Source organism: Fistularia commersonii, chromosome 8 (assembly GCF_037954325.1).
Source record: "Fistularia commersonii isolate RoL2024-O1a breed Wild chromosome 8, RoL_Fcom_v1.0, whole genome shotgun sequence".
Classification (NCBI taxonomy): Eukaryota; Metazoa; Chordata; class Actinopteri; order Syngnathiformes; family Fistulariidae; genus Fistularia; species Fistularia commersonii.
In genome coordinates this window covers 18,752,804-18,770,000 of record NC_141291.1, presented here as the reverse complement: position 1 = coordinate 18,770,000, position 17,197 = coordinate 18,752,804, and the positions used below count along the sequence as shown (strand labels likewise).

The window sequence follows — 17,197 nt, the reverse complement described above, 5'->3', positions numbered from 1 at the left end:
TCTTCTGATTTGACGGGCCACCTGTCAATCATAGGCTGGCCTAGCCTCCCTGTGCAGGTGTCCGGTGGGAGGAGAACGTTCACCTGATGTTGAGTAAATGCTGCAGGATGTGAGTGAGAGAGGTCATCTGCCAGGCTTCGGCCGTGGTCCAAGGCCGTGGACCGTACCATCTCTCAAACCCCCGTGGCGACCGATCGTGGTCCTGCCCGAAACCGTAGATAAACCGAGCCGCTTCAGGCCCAGGATGAAATCCTCTGGCAAGTGAGTTATCTCCTTGCTCTGAGAGTTTCTGCTGGTCCCACCTGGGAGATTAGAAAGTATCGGTCGCAAGCTAAGGGAAAAAGATGGCCGCCCCTCCTTCGGATCGGACAGCCCGGAGAAGGTGTCCTTCCGTCCTTCTGGGATGGCCACCTCTGGAAAGGCCTCCAGATAGGTGGGATGAAACGGAGGGACACGAGCGGCGATTGACCCTCCCGTCTCAGAGATCTGCTCTGGCTGGAATGAGCAGACGGACGCGCGGGAGATGTTCCTCACCGCCGGCGGCAGCTGCTTGTTTATTATCGATCTCTGTCCGATCAATTGTCGGCACGGTGAATATTACAGGCCGAAGCAGAAGCCCCGTCAGAGGCGACTGCTAAAAACAGAGCTGCCTTTTCTTCTTCTAGCAGTCGCTCTGCTGCAGAAGCTTCTTGTTGTCAGCAGCAGCCGCTTCATCGCAGAGCGCCTTCATTCAGACGGACGCCGTGGAAGGACTGATCACAGCGGAACTACTCCCGGAGAGGCCGTTCTCCTGTTCCTCTGGCTATTCTTGGATCCGGCTCCCCGTGGCGCCTCGTCAGATGCGGCGGAGGAGCAGAAGGTGGAGTCGCATCTTCCGCCGGTGATGTTTATACATTCCTCAGCGGCGTGTCCGTCAATCGAAAGTCCGGGCGCGAGTCTGGATTTCTCCAAAGCTGAGAAATCAGAGAAACCGGCGGCATCTGATCTCCTCTGACCTCTATGACTTCTGGCGTTTGATGGAGCAGACCGGCTCCCCCTCGCCGAGGTTCTTCCTTCTCCCTTCTCTTCGACATGGAGGTTCCGGAACGATCTCCGCTCCGGGAAGAACCTCGCATCTTCCAGGAGGGGAGCACAGAACCGTGCAATGTTTCCAGAAGGACGCGCATCTTCGCTCAGCGCAGCAGCTGCTCCTCGACAGCTGACTTCCCCCTGCGGAGAAGAAGCACTCGGAGGTTCACCTCCGTTGTTCGCTGCCACCCGGGGGCAAGGAGACGCCGTGTGAAGATCATCCTGGGCGATCTGCTGGGGGTTAGCGCTCCGTGGACACAGGAGCTAGAAGAACAGGAAGTGATGTCACTTCTGGAGCTCCTCGTTCTGGGGTTGGAGCTGCTGATCTTCTCTGATGCTTTGTCAGGTTCTTCACCCTTCTCGCTTTGTTTCTGGATGTAGTCTCCCGGCCCGGAGAGAACCCGGTAAGTATTATGGTCTGTATCTTCTCATGGAGTCTGTGGAAACTGTGTTTTCTCCCTGAACTCTGAAGGATTCCTCCTGAGGTTCTGAGAAGACTAATGAGATTTAATGCCCAATTTTCAAACTTTAAGATTCCGCTCTCTGCATGAATAATGGATGCCTGAGCGCCGCCTGTACTGCAGAGTACGCGGTACACAGTACACAGTGTCATCTATGCAGTACATGGGAGAACTATATGAACACACACACACACACACATATATATATATATATGAATGTATGCGTGTGTGTGTGTGTGTGTGTGTGTGTGTGTGTGTGTGTATGTACCATAAATTCCAGACGATAAGCCCCGACTTTTTTCACACTCATTGAACACTACAGCTTATAAAACTATGCGTCTAATTTATGGATTTTCTTTTGGGGGGGAGCTAACGAGCTTCACACCGCTAAAACATTTATCCTCATCACATCGAAACCGATGAAATGACCGGGAAATTCTGAGGCCGTTCAACTGCGACACCGAAGAAGACGACTTTGACAGTTTTAGTGCGCAGGTAGAAGCCCGAGATAGCGATCAGCTAGCCGGTGCGGCTTATATTGAGAATAGTCCGGAAATTACAGATTACAGTATATATGTATGTATGTGTATATTTGTGTATGTATGAATATGTACAGTATGTGTGTACATATGTGCGTATGTATCATTAGGCTGCCTGTGCAGATGGTGCATGATGTTGGACATCTGGCAAACCTGAGAGCTCATCCTTAGCACCGCCTCCGGCCCAGCGACGGCTCCGTGCACGCCGAGCGGCTCGGACAGGAGATGGCTGGGCTTCCCGGTCCTTGTGCAGAGGATCCTCCGATCCACGGTCCTCTTTGGATCGGAGGATCATCCGCAGGGTCGACATTCCCACCCTCCATCTGCGCCACGGGATTCAGACGGCCCAACGGACACGTTCTCCTCCGCCCCCCTGCCGGGTTTGATATGTACGAGTGCCGGAGCCTTCCTGCTTGTGACCTTGTGCGTGTTTGCACGTTCTCCAGATCTTTCATCTTCACCTCTAACTTGGTGACGCCGCTTCGCATTTCAAGTGCACGTGGCCAATGTTTAGGCGGGTGATGTCAGCCTTAATCTGGAGTCCCGCTCCGACATCTGCGGCTTCCCACGGGCGCTGGTGTCCCGGGGAACGTCTGCTTCGAAGCCATGGAAGGACAGGCGTGCCGGGCAACGCGGAGCCTCGGAGGCCTGGAAGCGGCGGGGGCGCCTCCACGGGAGGTTGCGGGGCGCGCAGTCCCGGCCTCTAGGGAACACTTGTATTCGGGAGATCCTTTGGGTTCACTGGTCCTTGATGCGATGGGTTGAGGGCCAAGGGACGGCCTCCTCCACCAGAGGTGGTGCTCGGTCCTCAGGAGTCCTGACCGGGGGTCTGGGTCCAGGTCAGGACCGCGCCCAGAATCATGTTTTTATCGGCCCCCTCTCTGGCCGTAGTGCACCTTCTCCAGCTCTATCTGGCTGCCAGCGGCGAGAGTGCGAGGTCGACGTGCGCCCACGTGGTTGCAGAATGTGAATGAGGCTCCGGCTCCTTCTGACGCCGACGTGGGAGCAGATTTCAGCGAGCAGCGGCTTCTTTGAAAGCCCGTCTCAGAACATCACAGATGCGGATGTACCACCTTGATCCCCAAACGCCGCCCCCCCACATGGATCCGCACGGCAGAATCGAAGCGGCGGTAATGGGACCGGAAGCCATTCTGTCTCTGCCGCTTCCCGACCCCCAGCTCTGGCCGACGCCGTCCTCCGGAAGGCCTCCAGGCAGGATGACGGCGGAAAAGGTCACGTCGTCTCTCCAAGGCCGCATCCTTCTATGTTTACAATCTGAAAGTACCTTAAATGCAAGTACTTTCTCCCTGAATTTCCTCTCTGATCGTTCGTGTTCCACATCAGCAGGTCCCCTTTCTCCTCTAATCCGGCGCAACCTCCATCTCCCGGAAAAACAGACCTCAAAGACCTGCTATCAACACAGGCCCAGGAACCTTTTTGGTCCTGGACCTCCAATGAATCCAGCCAAATGTTCCGCTGAATCTGCAGATAAACCCTCTGTCTGAAGGTCGGACCGTGAGGTGGAAACGACGGCTAATCTCAAGGGTCGACCGATTGAAGGTCGTGTTTTGACGGGAGGCTCCGCTGGAGGTCAGGAACCCCGAGGAGCCCCAAAGCCTCCGAGGCACCGCGGGGCTCTGTGATTGGTCCGGGACGGATTCATCGGTCCATGCCTCCTGGTTCGGGGTTCTGAAAACAACGAACCCATCAGGTCTTCAGTAATCCACCATGTCCTCCCCAGACATGGGATTATTAAAACAAATGAATAACGTAGGGCCTCATCTCCTCCACTTATCCCACACTGGAAGAGAGCTTGACCTTCCTTCAGCTGAGTTAAACTGATGGCACCTTCTAGAAGCTCCCAAAATGAATTAATGGATTCTGGTTTATATCATTGGATGCTACAGCTTTTTCCTGAATCCAGTGTGTCTCTTGAAATGGTTTCTGGAGCGATGACTGATTGATGAACCCTCCCCCCACCAGGTGGCCCTAGAGGCTCCGAGGAGTCAAATGTGACCGCGGGGAGGAAGCAGCCGTGCGAGTGGAACCCCGAAGCAGACGCATCGTGTCACCGTGAGTACCGGCGCGTTTTTGGACGCTCCTACTTTGGCCCGCTGTCAGTGATCTTCAGACTGCAAGCTGAGGTTTGACGGACATACAGGTCCTATGGTACTGTTCAGCAGCTCTGGATTCTGTGCACGTGTGCATGTGTACACGTGTGCTCGTGACCTGCCTTCAGAAGAGATTATTTGGATTTACGTTTTGACAGGAGACCTTTCCTTTTGGAGTTTGGGGTGAAAATAATCCAGAAGTAGCTCAAATGTTCTGCTGAACTCTGGGGCTCATGGTGCACCGCTTTAATATACACACTGTGTGTGTGTGTGTGTGTGTGTGTGTGTGTGTGTGTGTGTGTGTGTGTGTGTGTGTGTGTGTGTGTGTTGCTGCAGGTATTAGCCATAATACCCTGTTTTTAAAGCAGTGAAGTCAGAGGTTTTATCAGTATCACTGCGTTTGAAAGACTTTTCCTTTTAGCAGAGTTAGCAGCCGTAGGCGTGTGTGTGTGTGTGTGTGTGTGTGTGTGTGTGTGTGTGTGCGTGTGCGTGCGTGTGTGTGCGTGTGCATGGCAACAGTGGCCAAACTGAATAAATGGCTATTTATCCGGCAGCGTTTGCCATACAAACAAGCTGTGTGTGAATTCCACCGAGAGTCAGTGGAACAAGAACGAGATCCAAACGGTGGACTCCACAAAATAGAACCTGGAGAACCCTGGAGGACACAGACAAGAAGATCCCTCCCATTTGGATTAGTGGAGTGTGTGTGTGTGTGTGTGTGTGTGTGTGTTGGGATTGTAGGGTCAGGCCTCCAAGGATCAGCGGTCAGTGTTCCAGGCCTCACCCTCTCCTGTACTGGAGAGGAAACAGCATCTATCGCTGTGAACCAGCAGAAGCTCCAGAGACATGAACCTCATCTTCATGAAGACCCGTGAGCGCAGATGAACGAGTAAAACGCTGAAGAGGGAGACGCTTCCAGCTGTCAGATCACTTGAGACGCTACACCCAGGAGCACCTCTTCATCTTCTCCATGTGGTCTGGAGCCCATGGAGCCCACGGCGGGCAGATGTTTCTCCAGGATCAAACTCTTGGACTCGGTTCCTTCCTCCTCCGAGGATTATCTGGATCCTTCTCCACTGCTAGTTGGCTGGTCTTCCTGTGGCCTTCCTTCCACGTGGCCCCAAGGCTGGTGTTAGTCCACGTCCACCCCGCTGATGGCACCTTGCACGGACGTGCATAGATGTCCCTCACATGGGCAGAAGGGTTGCTTCTTCACGCCTCCCTGAATGGATCTCCTCAAGGTCCACCTTCTCCTTGTTCTGTTTCCCCACATACGTTCCAGGTCGTGTTACATGTGGTTCCACCGTGTTCCGTCGGGTCGTCCTGATGACGGAGAAGGTCCGAGCCGAGGCGCAGATATAAATGCGAAGACATCTTCCCGTGTCGTCTTGAAGCTCTGCTTCTTCCCGCCGGTTCCTCTTGCAAGGGTCCTGTTGTCCTGCTAAATGAATGGCTCCATTAGTGCCATTAAGCCCGTCAGCCCTGGGGGCTCCTGAGATGTTCTGTGATTTCCAATTTTCCACTACATTTCACCTCCGCCCCGAGACCTTCTGGACGCTCGCTTGCCCGGCTGGGAGGGAACAGCGGCTTCTGACACGGTTGGACCACAACCGCCCTCCGGCCCACACAGGAAGGAACCAAAGATTTGGTCCAAAGGGAAGGGAAGGGACCAAAGATCCCAGAGTTTCTCTTCACCTTAGTGTCTCTTTTTCCTAAATTCTCTACTTCTATTTTTCTATTTCTACTATTATCTATTACTGTTACGTTTTTTACTTGAAACTCTGGCACAACAATTTCCTTCGGGATTAATAAAGTTGTTCTCATCTCAAAGATGGCCACCCAGTTGGAGGAGGGGGAGGAGGCCTCTGATTGGCTGCTTCTCACCCATCACACTTCTGCTTAGGGAGCTCACACATAAGCTTTCCCCTAGAGATAAGGGGCAGCCCGTGAACCACGTTCACACACACACACACACACACACAAATGGTCTCATACATGCTGTGCGTGTGTGTGTGTGAAATGGATGATGGTCATGTGTATCCAACGTGTCAGTAGAACCCCCACTGAAGTTCTCCATGTCTCCTCTGCAGCTCCTCGGAGTGTGGCTGTGACCCCAGCTGGTTTCCGAGGGAATGCATGTCCCAGACGCACCGTAGATAGGTAGGACTCATCTCCGCTCCACCTCCACCTCCACCTCCACCTCCACCTCCACCCCAGACCCCGGCACTGCTGTCAGACGTGGCCTCCGGACAACTCTTGACCTTTTTCCCTCAAGTACTCATGCAGCAAACCCAGGCTGTGTGAGATGTTTGCTTTGCTCAGAACCTTGGAGGTGTCAGACCTCCACAGACGTTCCTCTCCTAACCATCAGGGTTCTCCTGGCTGGCATGGAGCTCAGGACTGGAGATGCTCCTCCTCAGATTCCCGTCCAGAGAACCGTGGTGATCTGATGAGATGCAGGATGAGGCCGGCAGAGGTGATGGTTGATCTTCTTTCCCGGACCCCTCCGTGTGTGTGTGTCGCCGAGGGCCCGGCATTTGCAGAGCCGGTCCTCTGAGGCCCACCTGCTGGGTCTCCTCAGACATCCCATAATGCCTCGCAGCTTCAGGCGCTGGTGGCCAAAGTCAAACCTGCCTTTTTTATGACTTCATCGCTGGTTGTGTGTGCGTGGAAGCAGTGAAGCTGAAGGTTTTTGTCTTTCCTGTTTGAGAGACTGGAATAAACTGCACTCATTTGAGTTTATAGACAAAGCAAACTGACTGAGATGAGTCACACACACACACACACACACACACACACACACACACACACACACACTCGCCATTACGTAAGGGCGGTGCGGCAGAGCGGGCGGCCCCGTCCTGGAGTTGAGGGTTCCACTCAGGGGTTCCTGTTCCACAGTGACTCAGAGCCGAGGGCTTTGACTGGGATCGGTTCTGCTCTTTATTCTTCATTCTATTCATTTTTATTTTGTTTTTGTTCGATTCCCTCCATCTTCTCTTTCTTCCGTCAGCATCTGTCGTCGGTGTTCTGACGGATCCTCCTCCAGGGTCGTCTGACATCAGAAGGTTCCTCAGCATGTCCACTTGGTCGCTGCTCCAGAAAGGCGTGGTCTCTCTACCCATATTTGAGGAAGCCATCAGAGGAGGACCTTATCGAGGAGAAGGGGTTTGGAGTGGGAGGTGGAGTCTAATCCTGTTACTGGCTGAGGAGCTGCGGCAGAAGCTTTGCCTTCAAAGGGGATCTGATCCTCTTGACAAGAAGAAGCCCCGTCATCAGTTCTCTGCCCCCAAACTCCTACCTTCTTCTTGAACGTGGTCTTCCCGGCAGAACTTGATGAGCTCCCTGGTTCCTGGTTCTCCTTCAGCCTCCTCTTGCGCCGACGTTCTACCAGAGCGCCGAACCCGTGTCGGCCTGGAGCCTCCATCTTCGGAGGCGGCGGTCCTCCACCCGTGATCGCCCGTTGATCGGATCGATCGGGTCGAGGTGTCGGGGGTCTCCGAGCAGCCGTCGCAGATGGAGGATCGGCGCGTCGGTTCTTCTCCAGGAGAAGGCTCTGTCGTTCTGCTGCTCACGTTCTCCGCCCACGGAGCAGCCCGCCGTGGACGGAGCGAGCTGGTGCAGCTCCGCCGCCGGCTGGCGGCCCTGGAGAGGGTGACGGCGGAGGGCTGGTACTCCGAGAGATGGAGATTATCCTTCCGCCCCCCCGGAGGAAGGGGAGGAGGTGGAGGTGGAAGAAGAGGACGCACAAAGCTTCCTCCTCCTCTGTTCCACGGATCAGCATCTGTCACCCATCTGTAGATGGAGCTCCTCCTCCACCTAGGCGTCCTCTACTCTCCTGTCCTCCTCCACCTTCTCCTCCTCCTCCTCCGCACGCCTCCCCCCCCGTGTGTTGTCTCCGCGCTCGCATCGCTCCAGGCCGTCGTGGGCGGCGATGGTGGCGCCGGGCCTTCAGCCGGCAGCTGGCGGCCGCTGATAAGACGGGAAGCGGTCCGCTGCCTCTCCTCTGGAAACCTTCTCCTTCTTTCACGCTGAGGTTCTCCTCTCCTCTTCTCCACTGGCTCCTGTCTTCCCATTCTGAAGGCCTTGCTGAACAAGTCCCACACAGCAGATGACAAATGTTCTGGAGTGTCTCCAGGGTCCTCGGGCCGGATCCCATGCTTCTCCGGGCCGCCCGGAAGAGCCGCTTAATGAGCAGACGCTGAGCGGCAGGGCTTCCGACGCCACCTTCTGTCCGGATAAACGTCCGGGACCACCGGGGCCCCATGAGCTACGAAGAGGTTCTCCGCCTCCTCTCACGTGAGCTGTGAGTCCTGGCCCCGATGATGTTCTCCCCTGCGAACCGCCTGTCGGTCATAGAAACCTCTGCTCCTCACCTGGTCACGCGGATGCTCCTGCAGAAGCATGGAGAGCTTCAGTAAGACCTCACAGCGTCCGAACCTCCCGGGCCGCCGTCCGGGGAGCCTGAGCTGAGGCTCATTTGAAGGCTCTGCTCAGGCAGCAAGGAACATCTCCACCTGAAGCTCCTGTCCAGAAGGTCCCGTCTGATAATCAGAGTCTACACACACACGCCACCATTTGTGCTCAGGCGTCATTTGGTGTGTGAGGCTGTGAGATGAAGCGGCAAAGCTCCCAAGAACATCTCCGCTACAATCAGAGCAATTGGTCCACTTTTTGGAGAAGGGGTCGGGGGTCTATTCCATCTCACCTCCAATAGGAAAACCTTTGGTCTGAGAACATCAGTTTAGCGGGTTGTTGGTTCCATTTCTGAGGTGCCACCCTCTTCAGGTGCATCATGGGGGTTCTTTTAGATGTCTTCTCCTGGCCTGTTGCCGTTCTCCTTGATCAGTCCTGCTGAGATCTTCTCCCCAAGCCTGGACTTGACTAACTTCCAGGATTGAAACAAGTCCAGGTGACATGATACGGTCTGTTAGGTGGATCCAAACCCTGGTTCAGACTCGGACTTCTCAGACTTCCTGATGGTGGTGGTTCTTATCGTACATCTCGACTGTGTGCGGGGGTGTCAGGACCAAGGTGTCTGTCGGACCTTCTGAGGTCCAGTTGGGGTTTGAGTCCCGGTCATGAGAGAATCCCCGCTGAGAGGGTAATAAAGACCCAATGGATGGAGATCCTTCAACTCACCTTTGCTGGATCTCACCTGACGACCAAACACCCGCTGGCTGCCGGTGGCGTGCTGGTTGGCGCGCTGTCTGTCCGTCAAACCTGGCCGACCTCCATCAGACTCCCACAAAAATTCCTGCAATCCAGCGTCCAATCACATTAATATAAATGTGGAAACATCAAGGATGTCACAGACGCCCTTGCTGCCCCCCTGGTGGTGCATTTGTAGCCAGGGTGCTAATTGTCTTGTCTGCGCACACAGCGCCGCTGTTCCTTCCTTGCTGTGGATCACATCAAGTTGTGCGTCGAGGTCGGTCTGGATGAGCCTCCTTCTCCGCAGGTTCTCTGCACCACCACTGGTATGATGTTCTCTGATCCTCGCTCCTCCGCTGTCTTCCAGGTCCCCTGGGTGAGATCTACCATGGACAGAGTGGTCTCCGGTGTTCTGCTCCTGGGAATGGCGGTCGCGATGGTCCACGCGTGTCCCAAATACTGCGTCTGCCAGAACCTTTCGGAGTCCCTGGGGACGCTCTGCCCCTCTAAAGGCCTGCTCTTCGTCCCCCCGGACATCGACCGTCGGACGGTGGAGCTCCGTCTGGGCGGCAACTTCATCCTGAAGATCACCGCTCGCGACTTCGCCAACATGACGGGCCTAGTGGATCTGACCTTATCCCGGAACACCATCGGCGCCATCCAGCCCTTCTCCTTCATCGACCTCGAGACCCTGCGGTCGCTGCACCTGGACAGCAACCGGCTGACTGAACTGGGCCCGGACGACCTCCGAGGGCTGGTCAACCTGCAGCACCTGATCCTCAACAACAACCAGCTAAGCCAGATTTCCAAAGCCTCCTTGGACGACCTGCTGCTGACCCTGGAGGACCTGGACTTGTCCTACAACAACCTGCGTAGCGTGCCTTGGGACGCCATCCGCAAGATGGTGGACCTCCATCAGATGAGTCTGGACCACAACCTCATCTCCTTCATTCCCGAGGGGACTTTTACGGATCTGGAGAAGCTGGCGCGCCTGGACCTGACCTCTAACCGCCTGCAGAAGCTCCCGCCCGACCCAATCTTTGGCCGTTCCCAGAGCGGCGCGGCTCTGAGCACCCCCTACGCCCCGCCCCTGTCGCTGAGTTTCGGCGGAAACCCCCTGCACTGCAACTGCGAGGTGCTCTGGCTCCGGCGGCTGGAGCGAGAGGACGACATGGAGACCTGCGCCTCCCCCGCCGGCCTGAAGGGGCGCTACTTCTGGTCGGTGCACGAAGAGGAGTTCGTGTGCGAGCCTCCGCTGATCACGCAGCACACCCACAAGCTGCTGGTGCTGGAGGGCCAGACGGCCAGCCTGCGCTGCCGAGCCGTGGGCGACCCCGCGCCCGCCGTGCACTGGGTCGCCCCCAACGACCGTCTGGTCGGCAACTCCTCCCGCGCCACCGTGTACGACAACGGCACACTGGACATCTCCATCACCGCGGCCAACGACTCCGGGACCTTCACCTGCATCGCGGCCAACGCGGCAGGGGAGTCCACAGCCTCCATCGAGCTCTTCATCGTCCAGATCCCGCACCTGACCAACGGCACCGACCGCACCAAGCAGGCCAAGTCCGGCCCCTCAGACATCACCGGCTCCGCCAAGGTCGGCAAGGGGGAGCCCAAGGCCCCGCCAGACAAGGGCGTGTCTGCGTCAGACGTCACCGCCGTCTCCGCTCTGGTCAAGTGGACCGTCGGCAGCTCCACGCCGAAAGTGAAGATGTACCAGCTGCAGTACAACTGCTCCGACGACCAGGTCCTCATTTACAGGTAAGGACCGTTCTTCTGCTAACATCTGGCCCAGTTCCCTGGTGTCTCGTGAACTTTAGTAGATGTAGGTTTCTCCCGGTTCCTCCTCCTGAACCCGCCGCTGACAGGGCCTTCAGCTCGGAGGTCCAGACCTCTCGGAAACAGTGGAGCCCAAGCTCAACCGTTTATCAGAAACCCAACGCGAAGGTTTCAGTGGACGAGTTGAAGCTGCTCGGCTCCATAAGGTGTGACCAGGGAGATGGTTAGCGATCCCTTGGCTCCAAGACCAATGAGACGGGGGGACAAGAAAACGCAGAAATCAATTTTATGAGTCCCGGATGTGATTCTTCTGACCCCCCCTCCCCCCGGGTCCATTCTCGGTTCCAGGCAGGCGTGATCCGGTTCTCTGTCAGGATCTCGTCTTTCTTCGGTTCCACCATGCTAACAGATGATCCAGAGTCAGACTCCTTTGCTCCTGGTGAACCAGGAACCTGAAGAACAGTCAGGAGGTCCCGTGTTTCCAGGACGACCTTCACGAGGAGATGGAAGAGGGCCGGCTGCGCTGTAGAGCAAGTCGACAGTTTTAGCTGAGGGATCTAGTTTTAGATCCTGAAGTCTCCAGCCTTCAGGGCCACAAACACCGGCAGCTACATAAATCATGGGTAACAGTAAGTGTGATCCAGACGGAACCATCGGTTCTCCAGTCCAGAGAACATCCGGAGATCAGCGGGCGGACAGACAGAGGAGACACTAAGAACCTGCTGTCCGAAGTCGGAGAAGCTCGGTCAGAATCTCTGCAGAGGAGACGCTTAGTCAAAAGCGTGCTGCGGTTCTTCCGTAGAACCTTCCGGCAGGCGCCTTGGCTTCCCTTGGGTGGTTAGAGTCAGGTCAGAGCAGCGTGGAACCTCAGACTTGGAGTCTGAGGAGCATGGCTGGTCCAGACCTCCTGAATCTGAATTGGAGAGCAATTCACTTTAGAAACTGGCTGGCCAGAACTGTGAGACCAGCAGAGGTTTTCCGGAGAGGAACGTAAGTGATGCTTAGACTGCCGCCTGTGACCTTGCGTCAGACGTGGCGCTCTGCTTCCGCCAGTTTTTTCAGAGAGACTCCAACCATCCGTTTTCATAGGTGGAGTGACCATCACAAACCTCACACAAACCTCCTCTGCTTCGGACGTTCAAACACCTCAGCTTACCTTCGCTGGTCCAGGTCCTCCCCTCCAATCACTCACCTCTGCTGGTGTTCCTCTTGCGGATCTCGCTTGCTGGCTTGCGCAGAGCAGTGGATTCAGAGTGAGTTCACTGAAGATGGATGGCTGAGGGCGGTGGACACGGGCCGCCGTGAGGCCAGTAATGTTCCATCATGCGGTACCTGGAAGCTCAGAGGTGTCCGCGGTAGAGGGTTTGATGAATTCCAAACTGCACGACCTCCAAAGAGCTCTCCTCTGGCATTGGCCGAGATGGCCGGCAGCAGGTGGAGCAATGTGGTGAAGCTGACGCAGTCCCATCAACAAGCGCAGTGACGTTGACCGTTAACATCTCCCTCCCTACCCACCCCAAAGTCCAGCCTTGACTTCAGTTCCTCTGTCTGTGTCTGTGGTTGCAGGATGATCTCAGCGATGACCAGGGCCTTCGTGGTCACCAACCTGGTTCCGGGCATGCAGTATGACCTGTGTGTGCTGGCCATCTGGGACGACAGCGCCACCACCCTCACCGCCACCAACATTGTGGGCTGCGTCCAGTTCGTGACCAGGGATGACTACCCGCAGTGCCGGTCCCTCCACGGGGGCTTCATGGGGGGCACCATGATCCTGGTGATCGGTGGCATCATCGTCGCCACTCTGCTGGTCTTCATCATCATCCTCATGGTGCGCTACAAGGTGACCAGCGGGATCCAGACCATCAAGTTGCCCAGCGTCAGCAACACGTACTCTCAGACCAACGGGGGAATGAACAGGTTCAACGGGGTCCCGCCCAAGGTCAAGTCCACCGTGGTGGTCATGAGGGAGGAGATGGTGGAATTTAAATGTGGATCTCTCCAAAGCAGCCTATCTTCGCGCTCCTCCTCCTCCGACTCCCTGGACAGTCGTGGCGTCGGAGGGCCAGACCAGTACAACCCGCGGGGCCCCGAATGCAGCGTGTTGTCTGGGGGCAAGTTCAGGAGGCACGGACACGCCGCCAAAGCCCGGGCCAACCTGGACCACCTGTTGGGGGCCTTCACCTCCATGGAGCTTCGAGGGTCGGCCAGAGACCACCAGGAGGCGCCCGGCGCTTCCGGCGCGGTGATGACGACGGCTGCGGCGCCCCCTTCTGACAAAGAGCCTCTGCTGGGACGGGCTGAGTCCACCACCATGCTGGGTCGCCTCCTGGGTCTGCCCCAAGAGGGGAAGCCCAAGAGGAGCCACTCCTTTGACATGGGCCACGTTGGCGGCGCGCAGAGCCGCAGCAGCTGCCCCCGCCGGATCAGCAACATTTGGACTAAACGCAGCCTGTCTGTCAACGGGATGCTGCTGCAGTGTGATGACAGCGAGGACGAGAAGCCCCCTTTCGAGAGTGCAGAGTGGGTGATGGAGAGCACTGTCTGAGGACACCCGGACGTCCACCGCCAGCCCGCGCAAAGGGGTTCGGAGGCAGGGGGCCCGAAGATCGCCGAAACATCAACCGGACAAATGACCTTCCGACGAGCGTCCCTTCTCTAGACCTCTGGACTCGGAAAAATAAAATTCTGTTCGAAGAATGGCACCCGAGTGCGGATACAGCACATGCACGGGAAGGTCCGGTGGATTTACTGCATCTTTGTCAGATAGAGGGACTGCGTGGACTGACCCGGACGGCCGTGGAGTGGACGTCCATCTCCCCAGGCAGAAGAACCACACAAGTGGGACGTTTGTATTGTCGCCTGGGTTCTCTGCCATTCTACTTTCCTTTCGGTGTTTCATGAGGAGGGGAGGCGGTTCCCCTCAGCAGGCCCACGGCACTGGCCCCTGTTTCAAACCCCGGCCTGTCATCCATAGCTAAGAGGAACACTGGTCCCAGATCAGAAGCTCTGGTTTCAGATCAGAAGCCCTGGTCCTAGTATCTCCACCTACCTCCAGTATGAGGTCGTCTCTACATGACAGTCGAGGTACTCCCACGTCCAAATGTAAAGTTGATCTCAGATGTTTGCAGTAGATGTCTCCAAGCGGGGATTCGACCCTGCTGTGACCAAATGGCCCCCGGGCCCAGCAGTGTTTGTCTGAGGGTACCGGACCTTCTGACCTCATCTCCATCTGCTGGAGGTGACGGAAACCATTGGCTTTGGTCAGCCGTGGTCTCCCGGTGATGGCCGTTCTCCTCGGGCAGCAGAGGGTAGATGTCGCTGAGCCCGTTTACAGCCCTAATGCTGCTTCACAGACGTACCATTCAGAGGAGAACCTGTCAGCCGACGGCCCCCACAGGAGGTGTTGGTATGCGTGGGACAGAAGTCCCGTTCGCTCACGAGGGTTTCAATTGATTTATCCGAGAGGCCATCTCCGTCCTTCTGCTCCGCTCAGCTGTTATCCGAGGCCTTCGGGCGACAGCTGATCCCAGACCTCCTGCACATCCTGATGCCTTTCTCCTGGCTCTTTGCTGCATCTCCAGCCCTGGCTCTTCATCCCCTCCTTTGTTTTCTATCTCCTTCACGTTGCTCCCTCGGTGTGGCGTTCTGTATATCGGCATTTTTGTACAATAAGCGGGTGAGAATGTAATGGGGGGGGGGGGTCGTGCTGTAGTCCATGATTTTCATGTGCAGAAGACCGTGAGAAGTGTTACTGTGGTGCGGTCCTCAGTCGGCTAATGAAAAGGGATGTTTCATGGAAGGAGGAGGGACGAGCTGAGGGACGTGAGCCAATCAGAGCGCCCAGACCGGGTCCTGATACCTCTCCGCTCATATGATCTATCTGCAATATCTTCAAAAGCAACATGGATCAGCGGGCAGGAAGGTTCTACCATATTCCTCTACCAGGTCTTCCTGCCACAGTCCAGAAAGAGACTGCAGGTTGACTGAATACTTCAAATTGTTCACAGGTGGGAATGAGAGGGTGAATGGCTGGATGATTGACAGCTGACAGTCCAGGTTCAACCCCACTTCTCACTCCAATGAAAGGCTCCGCACCCCAGCAGGAGGTGTTCTCCTGGTCACCTTCACTGAAGTAGACCTGATCAGATGCTCCCTCCACTGTTTGGACCGCCTTCAGCCCCTGACTCCGCCTGTACCATCCCTTTTCATGCTGCTAACTGAGGATACAGTCGTGACATGGTCCTGGTTCTCAGAGGTTCAACGGAGGTTCTCAGATGAACGCTGGGGGAACACGATTCTGTGTTCAGATGTTTTGCTACAAAAGATATAAAATACTGATTGATACCAACAATCCAACCGTCTGCCTGTTCTTTTCTCCTGCAGCTCCTCACACACACGCTGCGTTCTGTGGTGCAGAACCAGCCGGGGCTTTCCTTCTGGAGGTCCAGGTGCCGTCAGCAGGCCAGGGGCTGCTGACTCACCTCCCCACTGACCTTACAATGAACACCTGATACGAGCCAGAGCTCCTAAGCAGGCCTTAGGCCTCTAATCTGTCAGGGAAGTGCTTACGGCAGCACCAGGAGAACGTAATCTCCTCGAGGCTCAGATGGTGGTGATGACACGTAGCTGCTGCTGGAGGCCCGGTAACATCTCAGGCTGCTGGGAGGGCCTCTGGAAGCAGGACTGACAATCAGCACTTCACGGAAAACACCCGAGAAGGATCTTCATCCAGAGGTCCACATCCGCATCCTTCCATCATTTGATTCCCAGGAGGACGTCTGAGTGAAGGAACCACAGCGTTCAGGTGGCGTTCCCTCGGAGCCTCTCCCTCTCCAGGCTCTCTTCAAAGGTGGTGGACGGTGGAGCGAGGTTCTGCCCTCTACCTGCCTCTGGGAGTTCTCCTGGGCTCCACCTCTGGTCGATAGCTTCTGCCCCCAAAGCTGGTTTTATCTGTTTCTGTGTCTCCTCAAACACCGGTGACGTTGTGTGTTTGGAGCACAGGAACATGCACAGATGCCCTCACAGCCTGCAGGAGCAGCACTGATCTGCAACGTACTCCAACTGAACTATTTGAATTCAGGGGATTTGGAAGACAAGTGGCTGTTTAGAGCATTCCAGATGTTCTCCATTAGCAGACTGGACTCTGTGTGTCCAGATGGAAGGATAGATCCCTGAGGTGGCCAGCTTTTGTTTTTGTTGAGTCTCTTTCTCCTGTCCCCTCCTCAGGCACACCGAGCCGTGTCACAACTGTGCTAGGCTAGCTCCAAAACCATATATAGCGACCTGTAGTACCTGAAACCGACACTCTGTCAAGGGTAAAAAAGCAAATACCGTGCACAGTATCTGAGCTTAAAGTACATGGTGCAGTGGAAGAGGATGTTCTGAAGGTGAAAAAAATTCTCTTTGAACATTCTCCTAAAAATATAAGAGAACTCTGGAGAAGTTTGGAGTCTGATGATCTGCGTTTATTCTGTCCGGCAGTCCTTGTCCCCGAAGACACCCTTCATGATGTTATCCAGAGCTCATTAAGTGTCCAAGCTGAAACAAAGGGTTAGATTCAAAGTTCTCTTTGAAGAGCAACATCACGTCCACCCCGAAGCTAAGGAGGAACCCCAACCGGCAGCGTTGCAGCTAGAGTTAGCGATTACTTTAACTCCAAATAAAGGTCCGATAGTTCTGACCCGGTCCGTATCCATCACCCGACGGAGCAACATCTGCTGTGGATAATCTGGTGAGCCAGGTTTTCCTCAGGCAGCTGGGGAAATACCGGAGAACTTTAAGGTTGCGCCTACTCGCGGCAGCTAGCCAGGCGAGGCTAACAACATTCCCTGGCTTTGTCCACATTTTTTGGATCCATCTGGTCCACAGGATCTGCTCAAAGCAGAGGCAGTTAGAAGGAGCTCCAGGATGTCCACAGCAGGAGCTCGGAAATGAGCAAAGTGTCACAAGTAATGAAGGTCTTGCACATCTCCTGGGTTCTTCACGTTGACTCCGTCCTCCCTCCCAGAAACAGATCCTGGAACTGACGATCATCTGTCCAGCGGATTTGATTGACAGGTGACCGGCGGCGGTTTTCTTCTCA

General features: G+C 55.7%; 1 protein-coding gene across 7 annotated transcripts in view; it reads left to right on the top strand.

The window, feature by feature from the left end:
• The window catches only part of LOC147232188 (leucine-rich repeat and fibronectin type-III domain-containing protein 2), a 24,097-nt gene extending 8,631 nt beyond the window's left edge, over window positions 1-15,466 (top strand). For 3 of the 7 annotated variants that reach the window (XM_086151534.1, XM_086151531.1, XM_086151532.1), the window contains 4 exons: window positions 4,052-4,141; window positions 6,270-6,339; window positions 9,701-11,097; window positions 12,682-15,466. In XM_086151534.1, coding sequence (XP_086007660.1) covers window positions 9,722-11,097; window positions 12,682-13,660 — 2,355 coding nt within the window. In that variant the 5' untranslated portion in view covers window positions 4,052-4,141; window positions 6,270-6,339; window positions 9,701-9,721 and the 3' untranslated portion in view covers window positions 13,661-15,466. Of the gene's footprint in view, window positions 1-763; window positions 860-1,438; window positions 1,473-4,051; window positions 4,142-6,269; window positions 6,340-9,700; window positions 11,098-12,681 lie in introns of those variants that run through there. The other 4 variants (XM_086151538.1, XM_086151537.1, XM_086151536.1 and 1 more) reach the window with 3 other exon arrangements.
• The last annotated feature ends 1,731 nt before the right edge of the window (window positions 15,467-17,197 follow it).